Source organism: Cavia porcellus, unplaced genomic scaffold (assembly GCF_034190915.1).
Source record: "Cavia porcellus strain 051 isolate PalLab524CR breed Dunkin Hartley unplaced genomic scaffold, mCavPor4.1 scaffold_7, whole genome shotgun sequence".
Lineage (NCBI taxonomy): Eukaryota > Metazoa > Chordata > Mammalia > Rodentia > Caviidae > Cavia > Cavia porcellus.
Genome location: NW_026947490.1, coordinates 79,508,430 through 79,533,183, shown reverse-complemented (window position 1 = coordinate 79,533,183; position 24,754 = coordinate 79,508,430). Strand labels below are relative to the sequence as shown.

Here is a 24,754-nt window from a genome sequence, read left to right as displayed (position 1 = left end):
TGTGTGATGGTTGATACACTGTGTCAACCTGAGAAGTTTAGAAGTTTAAGAACCAGGATCCTTACTTTGTAAACACTCTCAGCCTGCCCAGAAGAGGACACAGCAGTGGTGTGAGTGCTGTACCTGTCCTGGAGGCCGAGTCCGGGGTGGGGTGGGGGGCCAGCCTGCTGACAGTTTAAAGGAAGAGGAGAGGCTGGTTCTCTTGCCCGTTGCTCTTGCTACTCTGTTGTGTTCTGCTACCTGGAAGTGTTGCCCCTGTGCCATGTCACCCTACCTGGGAGCCAGCTGCTTATGGACTGAAACAAAGTGTGAGCTAAATGAACCTTTCCTTCCTTAAATTTTGCCGTTGGGGTATTTTGTCTCAGCAATGAGAAAAAAGTAATTAAGACAATCGGTATGTGTCCCAAGGGAAGCCATGTGTATGAGTGAAATTCAGAGCTGAGCCCTGAATGTTAATATGGAGTTAGGTAGCCGAGGAGCAGGAAAGTTATTCCTTGAAAAGATGTTGTGTGGAGAAAGGGAGAACAGTATTGTATAGAGACTGAAGCCCGTGCAATCATTCAAAGAAAGGCCTGGAACAAGAATGGCCTGGAACAAAGACAGTGTCAGTGACCACTGGAGAAACTTCAAGTCCCAGAAGGTATGGGGAGGTCACAGAGGGAGGAGCAAGCAGGGAACAGATGACCCAGGACCATGCACGCTACACTAAAGTTGATCCAGCGGACCTTTGGCAACCTGAGAAATACTGTGTTGTGATCTTCAGGAAGGAAGCGATGTGCAGAAATGTAAGAACTGACGTGAGACCTTTTCCACACTGCACCTGCACGAAGTGCACCCGTGGCCTTGGCCAGGATTCCTTTCAGGACCAAAGCTGTGGCAGGAAGAGAGGACGGCTGTGGCAGTGGGAGTGGGGAGGGAGGGAGTAAAAGAGAGGAAGGGTTGCTTTTTGAAAGTCTCAGATCTCTCTCTCAGCCCCTGAGTTACCATCATTGTTAATACTGCTACTGGGAAAATTCACATTAGGAAGAAGAGGAGGAATCCTCGGTTGTTACTATTTTGTGAGGACCTATGCTGTGATGCTTCCTTTATCTATGCTTTCTCATTCTCTTAATTAAAAGATCAGTTGCCTTTATATAGGTCAGTCCAAATCAATCTTAACTAGGAGATTAAAATCTCTACCAAATTCTACCAGCTGCAAAAGCTTTCATGTATCTTTTTTATATTTCCCTCCTGAGTGATAGCTTTCAGTTTTTTCAAGTTAGTGACACATGTGAAAACCGTGACTTTCAACATAAAGACAGAACCCCTTCTTTAAGATACTTATGGAGGGGGTCCATAACTGTCCTCCTAGGAATGTCACTATGTAGGAATTAGTTCTCTTAGGGAATATCACTTATGGGAACCAAGTAATGTATGATTTGCACCTTTTTTTCAGAATTCAGACAAATTCTGGGCAGCAGAACTGCATTCTTGCCACTTACAGAAGGAAGCAATTATCACAGACTTTATTTTTCTCAGGGTTTTGAGTTCATAGAGCAGTATCAATAAGTTTTCTTTGTGGTAGAGATAGTGTTTCACTGTATGTATGGAGGATACATAAAAGGAAGAGAAAAAACAAGCAATATGGTGAAAAGGGAATAATATCATCTGCTAGAATGCTGGTCCTCATATATTACTTCGATATATTTGGATAAAAAGTCAAAATTTTCATTGTGCCTTTTCTATAAAAGGACACTACAGAAAATCCTTTGGGTTATCAGGTGAATTATGAAACCACGTGGCTCTGTTCATAGCGATGGTTATGAGAATTTGCAAACTTGTCCCTGTTGAGCATCGCTTACCTGGAACACCTCCCACAAACACAGGCTCCCTGTGATCAACCGGCTTGGGATTCAGGGGTCCAACGACGTGATTCACTTCAGAGTCGACGTCCAGCTGAACCACATTCGAGTCTCTGATAACTGAAACCCAGGGAAAGGCTCACTGTAACTCACCATAAACTAATGACATTTTATGTAAAAGAAACTATTTTTTCAACAAATGGCTTTTATTTATTCCAAAATGAAACCCCACACTTTCTTCTATATCAATGAATAGTGTGTAACAATGTCTAATGGAACAATAACTGTATCATCTTCCTTCTAAAGGGAGAATTTTTAGAATTTTCATGCAACTTTTGTGCTATGTATATAGTACATAAACTACTTGGCACTATTTTGGCAGCATTCATAACTTCAAGACATATGTGGATTCAGCATATACATTCTAGTGCAGAACACTTTGATTTTCATTGTTTGGCTATTTTTAGACTGCCCCTCATAACCTACTATAAAGTTATAGTTAAGTTCTACCATGCCACTGTCCTCTTGGTGGTTATGCAGGCTCACCGTTTCTTCTTGTTGGTTTTGTTTTTCAGTTGCATTGTGATGGATGAAACCTAGGGCTCTGCATACCCCAGCAAACAGGCTCCCCTCTGTAAAGACACTGAGGACCCCCAGGATTTCTTACCCGTAATTCTGTGCCATCTACCATCACAGAGACTCTGCTTGGGTGTTACCGAGGTGGAAAAGTCTCTGATGCCATTGTTGACTTTCACTATGACCTGCAAATGACAGGCCACATGAAACAAATTAGCTTCCTGTTTGAATTTTAAAATAATTTACCACGGCAAAGCAATACTTTAACAAAAATCCACACAGAGAAGCAATATTTTTAAACAAACAGCCATGCATGATTAGCTCTGCTGTTTGAACACCAGGGGTCAGTCTTTGGTAGGTAATAGAAATACTTTATACTGGCAGTACTCCTGGGGAAACATAATAATCACACTGTAGAAAAAGACAGGCGAGACAAATGATAAACAATATAACAGATTCTTTTGCTTTCTAAAGATAGACCGTGTTATGCAAAGCATGTTAAATATTGGTAAAGAACACAGACTTCGAAGCCAGTCTTCCTGGCTCCCAATTATCTTATTTTCAGCTGCAGTGTTCACGTTTATAAAATCACAGTGATAATGTTACCAATTCCTAGAGATACTGGGAAGGCAAAATGAGTTAATTCATGTCAAGCGTTTAGAATAGCACACAACATGCAATAATGTAAGTCCACAGAAGGATAAATTTTCTTGTTTCAGGGTTTAATAGAATGTATTAGAACTCAAAATTCAGGTATGTTAAGTTTGAGGTATAATGAAAACATGCCTATTCATGAATATTTATTTGAATGCTTCCATGAATATTCCTCAATAATACTTTAGGGTAAAATGGTTTAACTATGATAATTTTTATTTCTAGTATTTGGGAATTATACATATACACACATATGCATATATATATATGCATATGGATAACACATTTAGCAAGATCGATTTTTTGTGTTTATTGATTTTGATAGCTAAATATATTTGCTCTAATTCTTAAATGCTTTATGATGTTGTTAGTGATCTTTTGCTAGCTTTACCATATTTTATGAGTGTCCTTTCTAATCAAATCCACTTCCAAAACATGAATGTGAATCCAACTATAGCCCACATTTAAAATTCATGTCACAGCTTACCTATTTTGCTGCTTAGAAAGACTGGTGATGTAATTCTGTGAAGCAAATCTGCCTTAGGTAGATTAGGTAAAACAGACTCTTAGCTTTCTAAAGACGCTACCTGCCCGTTGTTCATGTGCACGTTTAAGTACTCCCCGTTGACACTGTGGCCGTGGACCAGGGTTCCAGAACTGCTTCTGGGACGGACCTCAAATGCAATTTCAAACTTCAATCCAATGTTGAAAGACTCATCTGTGAAGATAAACGCGATAAACTCTCAAGAGAGAAAAGTAGATTCGTAACTATGGTGTGGTTCTGTAATTCTGCGTTTTTCAAACCTAGTTTTAAAGAAGTTGGAGGTCATTTTGCAACAGGCTGAGTAGTAAATGTCAGTTTTCACGGTAAACACACAGAAAGCTCTAAGGGGGGCTACAGTAATGAATGTCTCACTCTTGTAGAACATGGGGATGGGGCTAAAATATTCCATGTGCTGTGGGAATTCAAGGAAAGAGAAATGAATTCCAATTAGCAGCACAATTTCTGTTTCAAGAGAAGAGGACAGGGCCATCCGAGCAGTGGAAGGAGGTTAGAGACCAGAGCACCTGGACAGCAGGTAGAGCAGGAGGTGTAGGGAGAGGGAACGGGAAGGGCCAATGACCAAGGTGGAAGTTAGTGTTTCTTTCACAGGGTCACCGAGCAGGAGAGCCAACTTGAGCAGATCCATAGTTTAAAGGAATTCTTCAACAAAAATCTAACTGGCGCCAGTGCTGCAAAGCAGCTCAAAGAAAGAGCAGGCCAAGAATTTAAGAGCTGTTGTCATGGTGATCTAAGATAATTCTCACTATGAACAGCTGTGTTCGTTCCAAAAGGCTCATTGGAAGCCTGGGCATCTTGATAGTATCCACTTGACCTATCTCCTAATAAATCACCTTGAAAAATTTCCTGCTACGAGTTATTATTTATGGAATATAACATAAGTCAAACAGTTTGCTCTATGTTTCGAGCTGTCCAAACTGTTAAAAAGTTCTTATCACTGTAATTTAGTGAAGGGCTAAGAGGAGGGGGTGTGGCAGGAGGAAGTAAACTCATGGACCAAGCGTGGTTATTCAAGGAAGCATACTTGGTTGCATTATAATTTTTCACCCAGGGTTCTATGAAGTACTTAACTGCCTTGAGTGCAGGGAATATGTGGATTTAGATACTTTCCCCATCTTCATTCCTATCACTTACTCTGGTAACTGTCTTCACACTTACGATGGCTCTGCAGAATGTCTGTTGGAGAGAGCTGTGTGCATTTGGAATGAGTGTGTGCAGTCTGCTAGGAGTTTGTTTATTTTTAGACCTATTCCATCATCTGGTGCAGGGATTGCCATACGAGAAGCATGCAATAAAAACTGTGGAATAAACAGCAAGAGTAACGGTTGAAGAGTATGAAAATTCAGAAAGAAGATCCCGGAAGGGTAGTGCTGGGTGCTTATTGCAAGGTGAGCGGAAGAAATGGAAGCTCCTTTAGTGGAGAGACGGTTCATGCTAGGGAGGAGCACATTACTCAGTGGAGCAATGTGGCCAGTGCTGACCTAGAGCAGACCACGGAACAGCATGGGAAGGTCTTAGAGGAACCAAGGTGGCCTGCATCCTGCAGTTTGGCAGCTGTAGACAAGTGCTGTCAGGGAGGACAGACAGAGATAGAGAGTGCATATTTGGTTTGGAGCAGCAGAAGGGGAGAAAGGTTGTCCTTTTGGAGAGATGTGATCTACCAGGGCTGAGTGTGACATTATTAAGTTTTCATTGTGAACCTAATATTCCCTGTTAGCCATCTCTAGGGAGAAAAACTATTTGCATGATACATGTTTTCATCATAAGCCAGTGTCTTAGTCTATTTTCTGTTACTATAACAGAATATGTAAGACCAAGTGGTTTATAAAATGACATTTATTTGTCTCACAATTCGGAGAGCTGGGAAGTCTGAGAGCATGGAGGCACCTTGGGGTGAGTTTCTCATGGTGAGAGCAGAAGGGCGAGTGGACCCAAACATTAACATGTGTTTAGGGGGGCACAAACCATATTCAGATAACAACAGGCATGTTACCTAGGACCACGTATCCGCCTTCTGTTGAAAAGTAGGTTCCTGTTTCCATGGGACCTTCAAAACAAGGTGTCACACTAAACGTCTGGGAAGCGGAGGTGATAGAGGCCCCGTTGAGCTGGAGATTGCGGAGACAGCCGCTGAAACTGTAGACAGAGTTAATCTGAAAGAAGAACACTTTTCTTACAATTCACTTTCCCAGTAGCTGCAGTATGGAGAAGCAAAATGAGAGGGCCTGAGTTTGGAGAGAAACCAAGCAATTCTTAGTTATTTTAGCTATTCGAATGATCAGAACTTCTCCAGGTAGTTATTTCTAACTAGGCTTTGATTCTGGAATTCTGTATAGTATCAGCTTATAATTAAGCTATGAACATTTTTACATATACCGTGACAAAGTAAATAGCAGCTAAGGCTCTCAAATTACATACTGAAAGTATCATAGTTTGTTTTCCTTAAGAAATGACAGCTGTGTTCAATATCACTAATACTGAAATCTAAATAAACATGAGAAGACTTGTGTTTTTGACTTCATCGTCTGTTAATATAGTTGAGAATTTATCATACCACAGGATATTGGGCTACTGAAGGTAAGTAATTTAGTACTAAATTTAAAAAAAGAATTGCAGCTGCTTACCTAAAATTTAATTATAATGTGAACCCCTTTTTGCTTTATCTATATATGTTAATATGTCTCAGATATGCATTAATAGTTTGTACTAAAATCTGTAAAGAAAAATTATTCCTTTGATACATTACTTTTACTGGTAGTTTTAAAAGCACACTTTTTAGTACATTATTTTTTAATTTTAAATTATAAAACTCCCTATTTCTTACAACTTCTCATTGCTTCCCTGGAGCTGCTACATTCCTTGCATATTTACAAACTGTGAGTGTGTGTAAGAAAGAAAAATGGAGTTTTAATTTACATAATGACCTGAAACATTTATCTTCAAACTACAGTAACAGAACCAATTGCTTTCTGATTTTGGTACGTCTCTTTATATTAAAGCCATAGGTACTTGGTGAACAAATAAGATTTTGGGGGGGTTTAAGTTTTATGATACTTTATCTGAAGAAATTTTTTTAAGTTTTATGATACTTTCTCTGAAGAAATTTTTAAAAATCTCACTTGTATTGTAAAATCAAAAGATTACACCTGATTTTGTAATGCCCCAGGGCAGACAGACGGCTTGTAAACAAAACTTGCTTTAATGTTGTTCCACATCCAGTAAATATTTTACCTTCTTGGTTTCCTAATTTGTAAAATGGGGAACTGTATTAGGTATTGTGACTGTTTACCCTGAGCTACGATTTCACTGGGTTAAGAACGCCTGATAGATCAGTAAAGCCAGCTCCGGGGTGTGTCTGGGCCAGCCGTGGAGGACTGGCCTCTTCCTCTCTGCATTGTTCCCTCCTCTGCTTCCCAGTTACCAGGAGCTGAGTAGCTTTGCTTCATCATCCCTTTCTGCCATTTTGTTTCTGCCTTGGTGTCCGCTAACCATGGTTAAATTCCCCAAAGCCATGAGCTGAATGGAGCTTTGCCTTCCGTCAGTTATGGATGTTGGGTATTTTATCTCAGTGATGGAAAAGCCGACTCATGCTTCCAGTTCTAAAGCTCAGTGGTTCTATCGTGCCACATTTACCTGGACATTTTTCACAGCTCTTCCAGGAGCCACTCCGCCCAAATAAATGGGACCCTTAATTTTCCAGGCTGTTTCAGTAGGAGGAAGACTTTCTTCTAAGACTCGAAGACCGTCAATGATCAGTCGGCCACTGCTCTTTTCCCGAACAAATATCACCTAGATAGAGAGGAGGAAAACAGTGCACCTTAGGTACATTCTGAGACTGGGGGAAAGGCTGTGTTGTCTCTGCTGTGGAAATCTGTAGAAAGTTCATAAGAAAGTGGTCCCTTCTCTGATGATTAGTTTTATCTTTTCCTCTGTTCAACAGCCTTCTGGCTGTCTAGTTTTAGGAATATCAGAAGCTTTATTTCTTATTTGGTACTGTTTTGACGGGTAGTATGTGTCTTTGTTGTGAACCGTCTCCAAATCTCCTTGCTTTATGTGTGTTACGTGCTTTTCTGGCTCACCTGAGGTGTACCACTTCAAGTATGAAGTGATTCATGTATTTTTTGACCTCTAGATAGAATGATTCAGAAGTACAAGCCAATTTGATAAATACAGCTTATATTTACTAGGTTTCTCTACAGTTCACAAGCCCAGACATTCTCTCCCTCTCTCAAACTATTTGTAACTATAATTCATCTTTGACTGCTTTCTCTCATACATGCACTGATTTCTCCCAGTATTCAGGTATTTCTCCTGTGACAGTCTATCTTGCTAGTTGGTTTACTTTGTGTCTTCCACACTTTAGCCTATGATAGACATTCAGTACTGAGTATTGAAAATTAATAACCTAAAACCAGTGGGAGAAGTACAGTAAAAAAGTCATTGGAGAGACTCACAACACATTTAAAAGTCTCTCACCAAGTCTTCAGGTATTTGGATGATAGTGGTGTAGTAGCAAACAAAATACCAACTATGGTAAGGAAAGTTGAAGGAGATGCCCATGAGATGAAATCAATTAGCAGAGGTGTTTAGAAAGAGAAGCAGAGTCATTTCTTGATCCCAGTACTCCACAGCTCAGGTCTTGAAAACATACCATTTTAGAAAAAGTTCAAACCCCTCTGAAGGAAGAAGCTGCCTGGCAGCCATTACCCAGTGTTAGCTGCCTTAACCTCTCTCACCACTGGGAAAATGGAGCCAAGTGAGCAAGATGATCACAAAACTGGGGCCTCCTTAACTCATCTCACTAAGGAAAGCCCAAGCCAAGAAATCCTCAGAAGACGGTGACTGAGTTAAGAACCACAAGCCCTAGGGACAAAAAGGAGCCAAAGACATGGTCTTGGCTAAGTACCCATGAGACCATGAGAGTTGCAGGGGCTTGCAGTTGTCACCAGGGGGATCTGGGGCTGGTGAGAAGGCACCGAAGCAGTATTCTCATACTGTTCCCCAAACACCACTGAGCTCTGTACCTGCGGGAGCTCTCTCCTGCTGTCCCTGACATGCTACTGAATTCTACATAAAAAGGCTCTCTTCCACTGAGAGCTGAACACCACTGAATTCATGGACTGGAAAAAGACCCTTCATGAAGCTGAACAACTGGGGCAGAGGATCACTGGGGGGTGGAAAGAACAATAAGAATTATTATTTATTTTTTCTGGAGAAGTTAATTCTTGCTTCTACTAAAACTTCAGGTCAGCTTGACATTCAGCAAGCAGGGATATTGCTTTGATTCAGGAGTAAAGGGATCAGAGGAAAGGCTATCAGAAATCTGTGCAGAGGTGGGGAGGGTGACACTGCTCCTGCCTGATCATACAGGACCACTTAAATTGCCTGCTAGAGAGAGGCTGGGTAGAAAGGGGACATAACTACAAGTGGAAAGCAAGGGAAACCAGGAGAGCTGAACCGGACCATTGGCTGGATCACATATTAGATCATAAAGTGTATCTCAATAAATGAAAAACAACGGAAATAAACTTCTGCATCCTATCAGATCACAATGGGAAGAACCTAGAAATCAAGAGCAAAAGAAACTGCAGAAACTACATACACATGGAGATTAAATAATACATTCTTGAAGCCAGACAATACCTCAACAAAAATGCCTTTGGCAAAATCCAATACCCATTCATGATAACACATTGACAAAAATAGTATAGAAGGACTTTATCTCTGATACAAAACCTACAGTACTGTGTACAAGTAAGAAACTGCTCAAAGAGGAAAAGTAATTGGACAGGGGAAAGGAGGGAAGAAGGAAGGGAAAAGGAAAAAGACATGTTTGTATATATACACAAATAAGATAGCTAAAATTATACTACTAATTATATTAATATTAATTATTGGAAAAGAACAGTTAATCTTTATATGATTAGATCAATTAAAAATTTCTGTATCTGTTATTCTAAGCAACGCTTTTGAAGGTAACGATATGCAATACTGCAATCACTGTCAAATTCCTATCATCTTATTTTGTAAACCTATATTGTTATTGTATTGGGTTTGTTGTTGTTGGTCTCTTTTGCTTTTGTTTTTCTTTTCTGTGTCTTTTTTCTCTTAAATAAGAAAAGGACTTTATCTCAAATAGAGGAAATCAATTTATGACAAGCCCATAGCAAATTTCATGCCAAGTGGGGAAAACTGAAAGCTTCCTTTCTAAAATCAGGAACACGATAAACTTGTTCACTGTCACCTCCCCCATTTAATACAGTACTCAGAACTTTAGCCAAAGCAATTAGCCAGTAGAAAGAAAAGGCTTATGAATCAGAAAGGAAGAAATCAAACTATATTTTCAGGTGAGATGATTTTCACATAGAAGACCCAGAAAACTACCAGAAGATTATCACTAAAAACAAATTCAGAAAAGTGGAAGTATATAACGTTAACACATAAAACCAATAATGTTCCTGTGCATTAATACTGAGCCTACTGAGAAAAAAACTAGGGAAACAACCTCATCTATAATATCTTAAATACATTTTAACTACTTGAGAATAAACCCAATCAAAGTGGTGAAAAATCTTTATAATGAAAACTATAGTACTCTGAAATAATAGATTGAAGAAGAAAATGGAAGGCCAATATTTGTCCTTGGAGAGGCAGAATCAGTATTACCAAAGTGACATATAAATGTAATGCAATTCCAATCAAAACACCAACAACATTCCTCATAAGACTCCCAAAATTTATATAGAATGTGATGGGCCTCAGAATATCCAAGGCAACCCTGAACAAAAACAGCAAAGTGGAGGCATTATAATTTCAGATTTCAAGCTATACTATAAAGCTACAATAATAAAAACAGTATGGCTCTGGCACACCATCAATGGAAGAGAAAAGAAGGTGCAGAAACAAACTTGTGTATCATTAGCCTTCTGATTTTTTACACAGGGGCTCAAAACAAATGCTGAAGAAAAATTAATAAATTGTTCCTAAGAAAACTTGTCCACTTGAGGAAGAATGTAGCTAGACCCATATCTCTCACCTTGTACTAAAATCAAATCAGAACAGCTCAGAGGTCTAGATATACAAGTAGAAACACTGAATCTGCTAGAAGATAAAATATGCAAAACACTTGAAGACCCAGGGATGGACAATGACTTCTTGAAGAAACACTCAATCGCACAAGAAATAATAGCAATAATAAACAAATAGAATTACATCAAATGAAAAAGTTCTGCACAGCAAACAGAATGAAGACACAAGTGACAGAATGGGAAAAAGGTTTTGCTAGCTACTTCTCTAATGAAGGATTAATATCTGGAATACACAAATAATTTAAAAAATTAGAACCCAAATAGCTAAAGCCCTGATCAAAGATGGACAACTGAAATAAATAGAAACTTCTCAAAAGGAGACGTATGATTGATCAATAAACCAGCATTTTTGTTCATTAGGGAAAGGCAAGTCAGAACAGTAGCATGACTGTATCTTACTCCAGTAAAAACGGCTAACATCAAGGACCCAAAACCAAAACATCCTGGTGATGTTGTGGGGAAAACGAGCCCTTCCACGTTGGTGGTGGGAATGTAAAGTAGTACAACCACTATTGAAATCAGCATGGAATTCCTAAAACTATAAAGTAAAGCAGAATTCCATTTATATCTCTAAACCTCTCTTTTGTGTCTTCCCACAAGAGCTAAAGTCATCATACTGCAGTGATACACGCATCCCGATGTTTATAGCAGTGCAATTTGCAGCAGCTAAATTTTGGAAACAGACTTGCTCACTATGAACAGATAAAAAGATAAAGAAAAGGTTGTGCTCATATTCAGAGACGTATGAAGCAGCTATAAAGGATAAATATGAGCCATTTACATAGGAAAATAAATGGATTTTGAGACTATAATGTTAGGTGAAATAAAGCGGGTACCAAAGATTAAATATAGCATGGTCTCTCTTACATGAGAAATATAAATAAAAATAAAATAATAAATAGTGAAATGAAGGTGACATGGTAGGACACTGGGAGGTAGATTATTTTGGATATGTGGAAGAGGAACTGGGTAAAGGGTGAGGCAGGGAAAGGGATTAAAGTGATCATATATATATATATGTTATATATATATGCCATATATATATAACATATATATATATATCTCCCACTTTTGCAAAACAAATGTACTTGCTGTGCATTGCAAATATATAGTAATAAAAAAGAAATCAAACTTTATGTTGATTACCATTCCTTCAGTTAAAATGCTTACATCCAGTCAAGTATGCTTCAAGATTAGGGCATTAAAATGCTTTGTGTACAGTATCAGTGTCAGTCCCCGGACAGGGGTGGGGATCTACCATTAGTGCTGTTGTCTGCCTTCAACTTACATCATGCCACAATCCATCGTTGTATCTCTCCTGGCTTCTAATCTTCAGTTTCTTGTGGCCAACATTAAACATGAAAACCAACCGGCCGTGAGCCAAGAACAGGGTCATGAAGTCATTCTCTTCTTGATCTGAGACATAGAAAATCATCCCATGGGAGGATCGGGTTTTCAGAAGAATGGAAAACTGAGATCTGGCAAATAAAAAATAAAATGAAGCTCACCATAAGTAAGATGAGATTGGGGACAATCTGTAGCTTCTCAAAGTAATATGGAATAAAGAAAAATAAATAAGTAGCCATTCTAACTCTCATAGTTAATATCAGGATTATCATGATCTAGGTAAGCCTGGTCAAGTAAAAAAGGTAACTTTTTCTTCATTTCCCTGTGAAACAGGGATAGATTACATGTTCATGAAAGCTTTGTCTCAGTTAAGAATCTTATTTTCCTTTGCTTTAAAAACTGCCTGCAACTTAGTAAAAATCTATGTTAAGGAAACTTACCTGTGAGGAGAAAATACCATTGAGTAATCAATATCATTTGCATAGAAATGTTTATATGTCACCTAAGTTACTCATTTTTTTCCTAGTAAAAATGAACGAATGGATATCACATATTAGAAGTAGCCACCTAAGTGTGTGACTGTATGTATAAAAAATAAAACCTTTTAGAGATTTAGCGCCAAGTATGGACAAAATATATTTGTTAGATTAACTTCTAGTTTGCTTAGTTCAATTTTTGCTGAATACAAAGCACTTACTCTGCGTATTAGGTAAATAGCAAATTAGAATGCACTGGAGGTTTCTTGTTGAATGCACTACCTGTATCAGTGTTTAAAATACAATGCCTACATATTAGTACATTTGTGTTAAAACTCCAAAAATAACTGGAGGTTTGTAAAACAATGTGAAGAAGTTTTGGGGTTTGAGATATTTTGCAGGGCAGAGACAGACAAATGTGTTTATACTTCAGTCTTTTTTCTTAGTCCTCTAGCAGTTTTAGTGTGTTCTAATTACAATTCAAAAGCAGTTGGTGTGTGGGAGGGAAGGTGCTATCGGAGTTAGGAGCTGAGTCATTTGAAATTTGCTCCATCTTCCTTTCGTCATCAGATGGTGAACTCCTGAAATAATACTGTTTTCTGTACCTTAGGTTGGGGTAGAAAGTCCCAGAGAATATACTTTCTCAAAAATGCATGAATCCTGACTACTTCTCCATACTCCATGGCAAAATAATAGGATCATGGTGGCACAGAAAGAAAGGACCACAGGACAGATGAGAACAAACGAGGACAGAACACTGCACGAAGTTTCTAGAAGAATGATGTGCTACCATACTTTTCACCAAAGTCTCCTGTCAAGTGTTCAAACTCCTGGCGGCTGTTGGCTGTCCCCCCGTACTGGTAGGCATGCTCTATAGCTCTTGGGCTGTTGGAGAGGTGGCAGTGAGCGTCTCTCGGAGCACTGTGCTCTAGGAATTTCAGACCAACAGGGTCCCACGACGGAGCATCTTTACTTTTTCCTCCCTGTCAAAATAGGAAATCTATCTAACTAAAGGATAAAAGTCATATACTAGTAGCGAAAATTAATTTTTGATGTCTTCACCATTCACAATAACAATAAAATAATAAACGAGCTAGTACTGGTGTTTGTTCCATTCATGAAATTGAATCTATAGAGGTAACTGCTTTATCATTTATTAAATGCACACCTGAAATAACAGGGGAAAATACAAAAGCTGACAATAAAATAACCCAGAAAAAATCGATCAATAAAACTCTTATAGGCAAGAAGACCACTTTAAAGTGCACGTTATTATTTCTTGTATATACTATGGAAAAAGTTATGACACTCAGCAGCATCTTCAAAATACCTTTTTGGTGACAGGGTGTAGAAATATTTTACATGATAGAATGACGATAGATCAGCTATTTAACATTTGTATTCTTCAGATTTTACGGCTCATGTTAAAATTTTTGAATTGTTAAACTATAGGTTAATACATCCTACTAATTTTAAAATTCTTTTTACAAAGTTTATTTGAAAAAGTAAAAGCAAAAAGCTAGAGAGGAGGTGGTTCTGCAGCGAGAGTTTGACCTGAGTAGAAGAGGAAAAAGTAAGATAAAAATACACCTTGGAGGACACGGCACGGGCTATCAAGAGGAAAGCCATGATCGTCTTAATTTCTGAAGTAGAATAAAAATAAATGCAAATAAATTTGAGCATCTAATAATTTATTTACTTATTCCAGCAAGTTCTGATCGAGTGTTGGATGAGGGAAAGAAGCCAGGGTTTCCTATCCCTTCCAGGGATGCTGCATGGTAGGAACATGATGTGAGAAATGTCCCTGTCTTCTAAAGATCTAAGAATCAAACTGGAGAAATAGGTATGTAAGTAGCAAATTGAAAACAACAGGCTCATAGCTGACAGAAAGGACTGAAGGTGATGTGCTAGGAATGGAGTTTCCCTTTTAGGTGCTAAAGAGCCACACAGGTTTTAACAGCAGGGAGTGGCCAGCTCTGATCCAGTTAAAAATAGAGATTGTGACAAAAGAACGGATTATAGGAAAGAAAATGTTCGGCAACAGGATATAGAATAAAAGAGGCTTAGATATGCAAAGGCATTTCTGGTTCGGGATTTTTGTATGAACGCACATGTTTTGTTTCCCTTATCCCTAACTCCCACTGAAATGTTGGACTACACATAAACATAAATCAGCATAATCCCACAGCATAATTCCAGCACTCAGGAGGTTGGAGTTTCAGTTCCCCATAGGCAATTTATCGAGATCCTGTTTCAAAACAAACAAAATAAAGCTACAAACTCAAAAAACAAAAAATAATATCCACGATAGAACTGGAAATCTAGAAGGTTTTTCACTAGGAAAACAAATCAGTGTGCAATTTCGGGAAGACACAATGCATATTAAAAGAGAAGAAAGAAAGCAATCTTACATTTGCAAAAAGACAAGACCTCCAGAAAAGTCAGTGTTCCATCCAAATTCCAGAAATAGCCTCAAAATTCAGATGTAGTGGGTAGAGGGCAGTTAATGAAAGGGCAGACCAACTGTGAGGTACAATGCCCTGTCCCCAGAGCTGCAGATTGTCCAGCTGGGTCCCAGCTCGGGACTCTCACAGTGATGAGAAAGGAGACGGGGCTGAGAGACTGACACATCCCACGGAAAGTCCACCTCCCTCCACGGTTCTCTCCTCCCTCTCTTACATAGTGCTTGGAACACAGAACCTGATTCGCTGCCACAGAAGCAAGGTTTCTGTCTTGGATGGAGAAAACACAGAGGTAACAGTGGTTTTGTGTCCACACCCTGTTCTATGAATAATTACCAGAGTACCCGGCTGTGAATGGGCAAAATATGCTAGAGTGAGGCTGCAGGGGATCCTTTTCCTTTACTGTGCTTTGAGAATTTTCTTACAAATCCATACTCCGTTCCAATCATGATAGCATCTTACAGCAGGAACATGATTGCCTTTGTCCCACTGCGGGGCTCAGATGGAAATGCTTTGTGGGGGTGAAAGAACAGGATGGAGGGGGTTGGGAACTTTTCCCAACACTGGCTGCATCCTGTTCTTCCTGTTTCAGAGGGGGATCTTGCTCTTTCTCAGTGAAAGCATTTATGTAGCTATGGAACAGTACAACCGTGAGTTAGACTCCAGGGGATTGGTGAAGCATGGGGCTATTTGGAGCACAACAATCTCATTGGCCAATCTTGCTTTCCTCTGGCTCAGTGTAGGAATATACACACACTAGTGGTATTTGTGCTTTATCTGCAGCAATCAGAGCAAAAAGCTCTGGTATCTTTCTATGTGCAACCAAATACTTTAAATCTTATATGGATTATGTGCTTAATGATCAGAAGGATGAATCATAGCTTACTTCAATACCATACAGAGACTCAGTTTTCTATCCTAAAATAGGTATATGCATGAAAATTCCACTTGGCCCTTCTAAACTCTGACTTAACCAGTATAATCTTCTTTTTCCCCCTGAGGGCCTATCAGTTACAATCACAACAAATTTCGATTTAGCAAGGTTTTTTTTTTTTTTTTTTTTTTTTTTTTTTTTTATGTATGTCAGATAGCAGTCAAGCTAGTTGGCCTACTGAAGAAAAAGTATTATAAGGATTGGGGGTATTGTACATAATGCAAGATAAAATAGCACAGCAGGATATCACCAAGGGCCAGAAAAGGAAAGCTAGAATCATGGAACTCCCTTTCTGGAGACTTCTAGTAGTTCAGTTTTGTTTCTTAATGTGTCTGCTTTTATTCTGCTTTCTTTACAGGACACCTTTTTTCATGCTTCGTAGAAAGCAGCTTTCTTTCTCTGCACCAACACCAAGCTCTTATATTTACAAGTGAGGCAATTTCTCTGAGCTGTGTTTCCCAGGAAGAGAATCTCGGTCTAGACTAGTTCACATGATCTGGTCTGATTATCTCTATCCACAGCAGGTGGAGGTCGCAACCTGAAACACAGGACCTACCTGGTGGTTGAGGGATCAGCTCTTAAGAGAGGAGACTGCTTGGCCAGATACCACTTAGGACAATTAAGCTGGATTGCAAACTTGCTTGGTTTGAAAGCTCTCAGGGATTTAATAAAGCACACTTGTGGGTGTGTCTGGATGGGTCATGGAGGGACTATCTGGGGACCTTGGGGACTATCTGGATCCTGGTCCCTACCTCTATGAAGCTGCTTTCCAGATTGCTGGTGGCATAAAGTAAGCAGCTTTGCTCTAGGATAGAAAAGTAGCCAATATATTATGTACTGATGTCTATGACAACACATACGTGCTCATTATTAAATTATAAACCAAATGAGAAGATGTTTTCCCAATTAAAGTTTAAGCAAAAAGCTATTAAAAATTTAAGCTTGGAGCAGAATTGGTAAGACAGATATTCTCCAATACTCACAGATCATTCTAAGACAGTGTTAGCATTTTGGAAAGTAATTTGCTTTGAGCCAATAATTCCATCTCCTGGAATCTATCTTAGAGACTTATCCAGCAATACACTCAAAGATTCACATTCAAGGACCTTCATCAGAAAAGGAGAAAACTGGAAACAACTAAAAGTTTATTAACGGTTAAATAAATTATAATCAGTTCATAAAATGGAATATTGGGAGGTGATTGTGAAAATAAAGTATAATCTAAGACCAGAGGTTAAACTGTTTATTTTTTAAAATTTTCTACATTAAAATTTTTTTTGGTGTCTACTGAAGTTTCACCTAGGTAGCTTTGTGTTAAACTTCATAGCTATATTTTTTACTATGGAAAAAAAATCAAGTATTAGGAAAAACTTAAGGGACCAGCAGTACTCATAGGAAATAGGATGCAGACTGCAGTATTAAATTGTTAGTCAAGGTTGGTATGTTGGAGCAGATGAAAGCTCAATGATCCCTGAGGGAACAGAATTTGTCTACATAGATATCTGGGTGAAAGTGGCCCAGGCAGAAGGACAGCTTGAATAAAGACCCTCAGGTGGGGCTCCATGTGGCCACTTCAGGGACTGCTGTGGGGAGAAGAGTGTGTGGGTTGGGTGTGTGGAAAGAGATAAACTCAGAGAGACAAAGGGTGCTAGACCTCATAGGGCGTCTTATGAACTGTGAGGATGTGGGCTTTTACCAAGTGCAGTGGCTGGGCCATTTTGATCAGAGGAGTGACAGTCACAAAGGCTGGACACCGAGTGGAGTCCGGGAAAATGGTGACTTGTTGGAGATGATTACAGCAACTCCCATGAGAGATGCTGGTAGTCTAAGCCAGGATAGGAGCCCTGAAAGCTGCATGCATTGTTAGAGCTGAAAGGGATGAAGACGTTAGGCCAAATAATGAGAAAGGGTTCGGGGTTTCATTTGTAACAAAGGCAAATTACACGCGTGCTAAGAGCAAAGGAATGAGAAACAATAATAGTCTGATAGTAGAGTTTTAGAACTCAAGATTTTGATCACGCAGCAGATCTAGCTGACATCCTTGACCTATGCATGTGACAGGCTAAACAGAAGGTCAAGAGAAGAGGAAAGAGCAAGGGTGATATCACAGGCTTTAAGAAATTCTGTATTTGTGACAAAAGCCTGAGATTGTGGTATGAAATCAAGAAGAGAATTGAAATACCAAGCAATAAATATTGTATACACAATTTGTTCAGAAAAGAGAAATGCTAGTGGAAAATAATTGGAAATATAAGTAAGCATCTGATTCGAAGGGTATCTTTAAAACAAGAATACTGGAGTACCTAATACAAGCAGTTGGTAAACTGGAGTACCTAATACCTAATGCAAGTACCTAATGAGACATTCTAACACTGCACGAATCCTATTTTTCATTCATATCCAGCTGTAAATTGGAGTAAAATCTACAAAGCAACTATATCTAGAATTGTGTGCTTTGAAATATGAGGGCAAATGGGAAATTTACACAGCATTATCTTTTACCTTTCTATTCTGATTTGGCTTCGGCCTGGAGGAATTTTTCCCTTTTTTGTGATGGAGAAACAATGGTGAAGATTCAATGGGACACTCATACAGAGAAGTGTGGACCTTCTCAGAGTACCGCTGGAAGTCTTCCACCTCCACATCTTTGTCCAATCTGAGTTCGTAAGCAAAGGAAGATCACGTTAAAAGTGCTGTTCAGAATTAGACAATGAAAATCATGCCAAAGAACTTTGGCAATGACTCTGTGTGTGTGTGTGTGTGTGTGTGAGTGATGGATACTTATCTGTCATCTTAACCAGATCCTTGAAATCATCATTCACCAGTTAATTAAGAACTCTGTGCCTGGCAGATAGATCTTGGCTGATAAACAACTCTTCCCTGACCACTCTGTGAATGACTGTGGGCACTTACGTGTGTCTTAGCTTATTAAATTTGCTTTTTCATGTATTTAAGGAGCTCTCATTGTCTGTGTTAAAGTCTCAGATTAATGGCTTTATTTAAAGTCATGCATTAAATTAATAATTAAATTTTTCTTAAATTTTGAAGAGGGATTTTGTTAAACCTATTAATAATATACCATTAATAGTACACCATTAATAAGCACAAAAATAATTGCATCTAATATAGCTTGTTGTAAAGCTTCTTGTCCTATTTAAGGTGTTTTCTGCACATTATATCACTTATTCCTACCACAAGTTCACCAAACGGTACGACTGTTATCTGCATTTTGCAGGTAAAGAAATGAAGGCTTAGTCACAGTCAAACAAAAGCAAAAATCCTGCACACAAACTGAAATACGTAGTTGCACATGCACATACAAGTGTTTTCTACTCTCTAATATCAATATTTTTCTACTCTCTTGTCTTTCTCAGTCACGTAAATTCATTGATAATAAAGACATTATACCTGGTAAAGTAAGCGTTGCTTATGCAGCCAGTGAAGTTGGCATACTGCGGACTGATGGGGGAGCCACCGAAGTAGAACTTCTTTTCGCCTGCTTGATTCTGTTCTGCTTTTCCTTTGGTGGGGTTCTTATTCCCATGTCTGCTTTTATCTACTACCAGTTCATATCTGCAAAAGAAAAACCTCTTTGTATACCACACAGGTACTGTTTTACTGTGGTTCCGCTCTAGTTTGGATAAGCAGATTTTTTTCATGGATCCTAAATGGAACACCTGCTGAGCTACAAGGCAATGACTTGCCAGGCCCTTCGTGAGGCCCAGGCTGGCTGGCTGTTTCTACGTGAGGTAAAGATCCTCCAAGCCAAGCCTGGAATTTAAACTCGTAGAGAAGGAAGGCCAGGTGACAAATCTCCTACATTATTTTTTGATGGAGAAGAATGAGTCATCATTTAAATGCATTTCTGGGAGACCACTTTTCACTACAACGCATAATGACTAGTTTTTACTCTTTATTGGAAATGCAGTGTAGAAAAAGTCCTCAAACGATTTTTTTTTTGTCTTTTTCCTTTTTATCAGTACCAGGGATCGAACTCACGACTGCCTGCTTACAAGGCGGGCACTTACGCTGCTGAGCTAAATCCCCAGCCCCTGAAATGATTGTTTTAATGGATTGTTTTATTCTACATTCACAAAAGCGGATATAGAATAGCAGTTGTTTACAAGAGAGGTTTATTTCCTATTTCAAAAGTTTTCTTATTATGAGGAAGAAATTCAGTGCCACAGTTTTAAGACAAAACTTTAAAAGCATAAATGTAGCATCTTCAAATATAATTAAAAAAATGTAAACAAGACCAATGTTGGCTGTGTTCTTGTACGCATGGCATACTGTGGTGTCCTTAGTAAATAATGTGAGTAAGAGCTTCCCTCGGATTGCAACTGATCACTTTATTGGAAAAATACTCCTATATTTCTGTTAAGTAACTTTATGGTGATTTTTCTGGGCATATCTTGAAAATAAACAGCAATGTTGTTCAGTAGTAAGGCTAGACTATAGGACCTCATCTATTAGAGGTAAACACTGTCCCACTGAGCTATATCACCAGCCCTGCAATTTTTTATAAGAACTTAAGTTGTTCTTTCCACCACTTTTTAAATGTCAGGAAATGTCCATAATGGCACCGGACAGAATCATGGCCCACAGACACAGATAGGAAAGGAAGAACACAAATGCAGGCTGTACCTCGTAGGTGAGACAGAGGTGCTGACAAAATGGGCCAGGCCGTCGTTGTACTGCTTCTCTGCTGACTGAACCTTGGTCCCCTTCACATTCAAGGTGACGGTGCCATTATCCAGTGAAATGGAAAACACGTCTGCCTGAAATGCAAGCGGAGGGGTTTCAGTAGGGGGCCCAGGGCTCCAAAATGGACCCCTTTCCAACATTTACTTAGTGGTATCACTTAGAGTAACAGGATGTGCAAGAAATTTGCTTGTAAATAATTTCTATGAACAGCAAAACCAACAATGACAATAAGCCCTACACTGCTTGTATTGGTGGTATTCATGAAATTATATGTGTTTTAATGGAAAAAGACATTCCTATAATTTAAACTGAAAATTTTTAGTGACTTTTGCAATACTGAGAGTTGCTTCACACTCAATTACTTTTGTCTTCAGGAATTTCTGTCAGTCTCATTAATCCCTTTTGGAAAGAAAATATTTGAATCTGTAGCTAGAAACAGAGGCAAGAGTTAATTTGTTAGTTGGGTTTTAGAGAATGCTTCATGTTTTCACCCAGAGACAGAAGAGAGATTTCAAAGACCAGAAGTCACTTTTTCTGAATTTGTTCATTGCTTGTCCTAAGACACTGGCAAATGTCTTAAGTTCTATCCAAAACGACTGCTTTTTGTGGCCAACAATGTTGTTTAATGAACCGGGGTAAATCTGATGCAGGTTTTTGGGCAAAAGCCTACAAAATGCTTTGGGTTCATTCTCATAGGTGCTACTGATCTAAATTAAAGTGGATGCAAATGTGACACAGAAAGGTAATAAATATGCAAATCGAAAGTTGTATTCAGAAATTATATTATGGCCTGATCCACCAGTATATATTACTTTGATGACCTTTCAGAGATATATCAATCATGTTTTGCCATTAAAATCCTCTACTTAAAGAGAGGTTTACTCTACTTATAATGTCTTTATAAGCTGAGCTAAAATGTTCTATCACAAATCCAGAAGAAGAAAAGTATTTAAATCCATGTTATAAATTATATTGCATATGTGTTCTTCACCTACAGAGGTCCTTAACCTCTTTTTGTGTGTGCCACCACTGCTTTGGCAGCTTGGTGACACATGAGGGTCTCTTCATAAAATGATGTTTATTAACAGACAAGGAAATATCTTTAGATATGGGAAGGAAGACAGTTACACTGATACACGGTTTTCAAAGTATTAAAACAACACATCTGTGATACAGTAATGTATACTTCTTTATTGAGGTGTGAGTTTTAGTAGAAAATGTAATGACTTGTACAATTTCAAGTAGAAATGAGCAAAAATACATTTTCATTTATCTGTGATGATTGTAATGTGAAGTGAAAAATATTTGTGTTACTTTAAATGGCAAAGTTACAGGTACTGCTAATACCTATAATGTGGTTTGCTGCCACATTAATAATAGAAGAAAATGATAAATTTCAGTTAGAAAGAGTAAAGATGCAGTTTTTCTCTTTAAGGTCACAGATTTCCACAAATCCTGTGGGAGACGGGCCTATGAACGCCAGGTTCAGAAACGCCAAGGAAGAAGATCGTAAGAACTCTTCCACACTTTGGGAACTTTCTCCATTGCTGACGGGGGTATAAATTAGTACAGCTACTATGGTAATCAGTATGGCCATTCCTCAAGAAGCTAAAGCTAGAAATTCTGCCTGACCCAGCTAGTCCTCCTCTAGGAAGCTTCCTGGAAGAGTGAAAAGCATTGCATTACAGTGATACATGAATATCCATGTCTATACAGCACAATTTATAATAGTTAAGTGTTGGAGATGGCCTACATGCCCTTCAATAGGTGAACGGGTAAAGCAAATGTGGTATTTATATACAATGGAGTACAACTCTGCCATAAAGAATGATAAACTTGAGTCAGTTGTTGGAAAATGGATCTACCTTGAGACAATGATGTTAAGTGAAGTAAATCAAACACACAAGCTTAAATATCACATAGTTTCTTTTGTATGAGAAACTCAAAATGTATGTAAAGAGCTAACTAAAAGGTAGATAATGGAGTGGGGAGACTTTTTCAAATGGCAGGGGATCAAGAGACATAGAGAGAGGGAAGGAAAGGTTGCAAAGTGGATGGAAAAAGAACTAAGATCTGTTGTGCACAGTACCAAGTCCCCACGAGGGATGTAATTATTATTAATGCACACACATACCAATAAGAAGCATGAAAAACAAAGAAAAAAAGCAAGAGAGGAGACGGAGGAGAGTGGGTGAGGACGGGGACTAAAGTGATCAAGAAGTGAAATGCATCTGTACCAATTCCCCAAACTGAATGCAATTATTATGTATCACAGACCTATACTAATAAAAATAAATTAGCACTGTTGAGAAAAAAGAACTCCAGATGTATAAGACATATATTTCCTAAATAATTTGAAATGAGGGGCAAGCCACGCAGGGGCCCAGGAAGAGAGAAGTCAGAGAGGCCTCCTGTGAGCCTACCAGCAGGCAGACTGAGAATCAACACCCACACCCCACCACAACCTTCACCCTCACACCCGTAAGCAGTCAGCTGCTGTGGAAGGGTTGATAGCAACTGAGGTACAACAAGCAACTGAATGCTTGTATTGTTTGGTTGATTTTTCAGCCTGGCCCAGGGGTCTGAGCTTCTCTTGGGAGGAGGACAGTATGCAGTATAGCAAATATGGGGATTTTCTTCTATCTGTCTTTGAAATCCAATATTGTTCTGTTTTGTTTTGTTCTGATTGTCTTGCTGTATTCAATGTTCTGTTATGCTTGGTTTTATTCTGTTTTGTTTTGGTTTGATTTTGCTATACCTGACAGAATGGACAACCATTGTGACAGTAATGAAATATACTATATTAGCTATTGTTGTTTTTCTAGTACTGTACTTTGAAGTTCTGTACCAATTTCACTGCTCTTTGCTTTGATTTGCATTGTTCTGTTTTGTTGGATTTTATTATGTTTTTAAAAAAAAGAAATGAGGCATTCTGTTAGTGTACAAATGAGTCAAAATACGAACTGGAAATCATATTTAACATGCATAAGTTTGTTTTAAATAGACAAAATGATTGTCAGAAGAAGTTTACTCAAGGGAAACAATAACTTACCCCTGAAGCATAATAAAATAGCAACCCGTTTGGCTGTAATGTTCGGAAATTAAAGCCTCCTTCAAATCCATCAAAGAAAGATATTTTCTGAGTTGAAGCAATGAAACTCTGTCCATTGAAATATGCTCTACGAGATACCTGTGTGATAAAAAGTCAGTATGGTGGATTTGATAATTAACAAATGTTAATTACATCCATCTCTCATACACAAAAGGCCTTAGCTTCTCCATAAATAGTTGCTGTTTTGGCTTCCAGTCTATCCTGGAATTTAGTCATACCCAGCTTTCCTTCAGTATTTTTCTAACACACAGTTTTAGCTTTCCCATCTGTCCATGCTGAGTGACCAGTGGTGTTCTGTCTACCTCTTTGGCTTCTAAGTCTCACCCAAAGCAACTGCACAAGTCACAGAGGGATCCCACAACCATTTCCAGCTTAATGATTCTTTCTGCTGGTGGCAGAAATGTACAGAAATGTTCCAAGGATTACAGAACAGCTGAAAAGGGCTTTTCTACCTTTTGAAAGCTTTATGTCTACTTATTTGAAAGCTTTTGATGAATGATACTTACAAGAGAATCTTCTGGACATCCATAACCAACTCCTAGGGTTTCTTTTTGCTCTAGTAAATTGAAATCTTTCTTTTGGAACTGGAAACCCTTCATACATCCTCTGAAGTTGATATCTAGGGGAAGGTGGCCTCTTAGAGCCCTGCAAAAGAAAATTGATCTTCACTGATAAAGCCACAATGATGGTGATGATGCTTCTAGTCTGTACATCAAAGCTTTGGAGATGGGTTTATTTGTAGTAGTTTTACAATCATGCATATTCTCATGCTTTTTTGATAACCAAACAGCAATGTCTAATCTTTGCATATAAAAAGTTTTGTTCTGCTCAAGACAAACTATTTACTTCTTCATAATTTCAAAATTTCTTTAACTTTTATTATTGCATTTGTCATTTTAACAGTTCAGTGGTATAGACGGAGGTCCTATTATTTGCCTTTCATAGATGATTATTATTTTAAGCCACAAGGAACTGATCCTGTGCAGATCAATAATAAT

The 24,754-nt window shown here is 38.6% G+C and overlaps 1 protein-coding gene across 2 annotated transcripts in view; it reads right to left on the bottom strand.

Moving 5' to 3' along the window:
* The window catches only part of Lama4 (laminin subunit alpha 4), a 130,993-nt gene that overhangs the window by 2,545 nt on the left and 103,694 nt on the right, over positions 1-24,754 (bottom strand). For both annotated transcript variants that reach the window (XM_005002216.3, XM_063253885.1), the window contains exons 26-37: positions 24,263-24,401; positions 23,697-23,834; positions 20,585-20,718; positions 19,349-19,513; positions 18,443-18,596; positions 13,340-13,527; positions 12,010-12,199; positions 7,267-7,422; positions 5,627-5,786; positions 3,659-3,789; positions 2,509-2,602; positions 1,842-1,961 (exon numbers count right to left, since the gene is read on the bottom strand). In XM_005002216.3, coding sequence (XP_005002273.2) covers positions 1,842-1,961; positions 2,509-2,602; positions 3,659-3,789; positions 5,627-5,786; positions 7,267-7,422; positions 12,010-12,199; positions 13,340-13,527; positions 18,443-18,596; positions 19,349-19,513; positions 20,585-20,718; positions 23,697-23,834; positions 24,263-24,401 — 1,769 coding nt within the window. The remainder of the gene's footprint in view (positions 1-1,841; positions 1,962-2,508; positions 2,603-3,658; positions 3,790-5,626; positions 5,787-7,266; positions 7,423-12,009; positions 12,200-13,339; positions 13,528-18,442; positions 18,597-19,348; positions 19,514-20,584; positions 20,719-23,696; positions 23,835-24,262; positions 24,402-24,754) is intronic.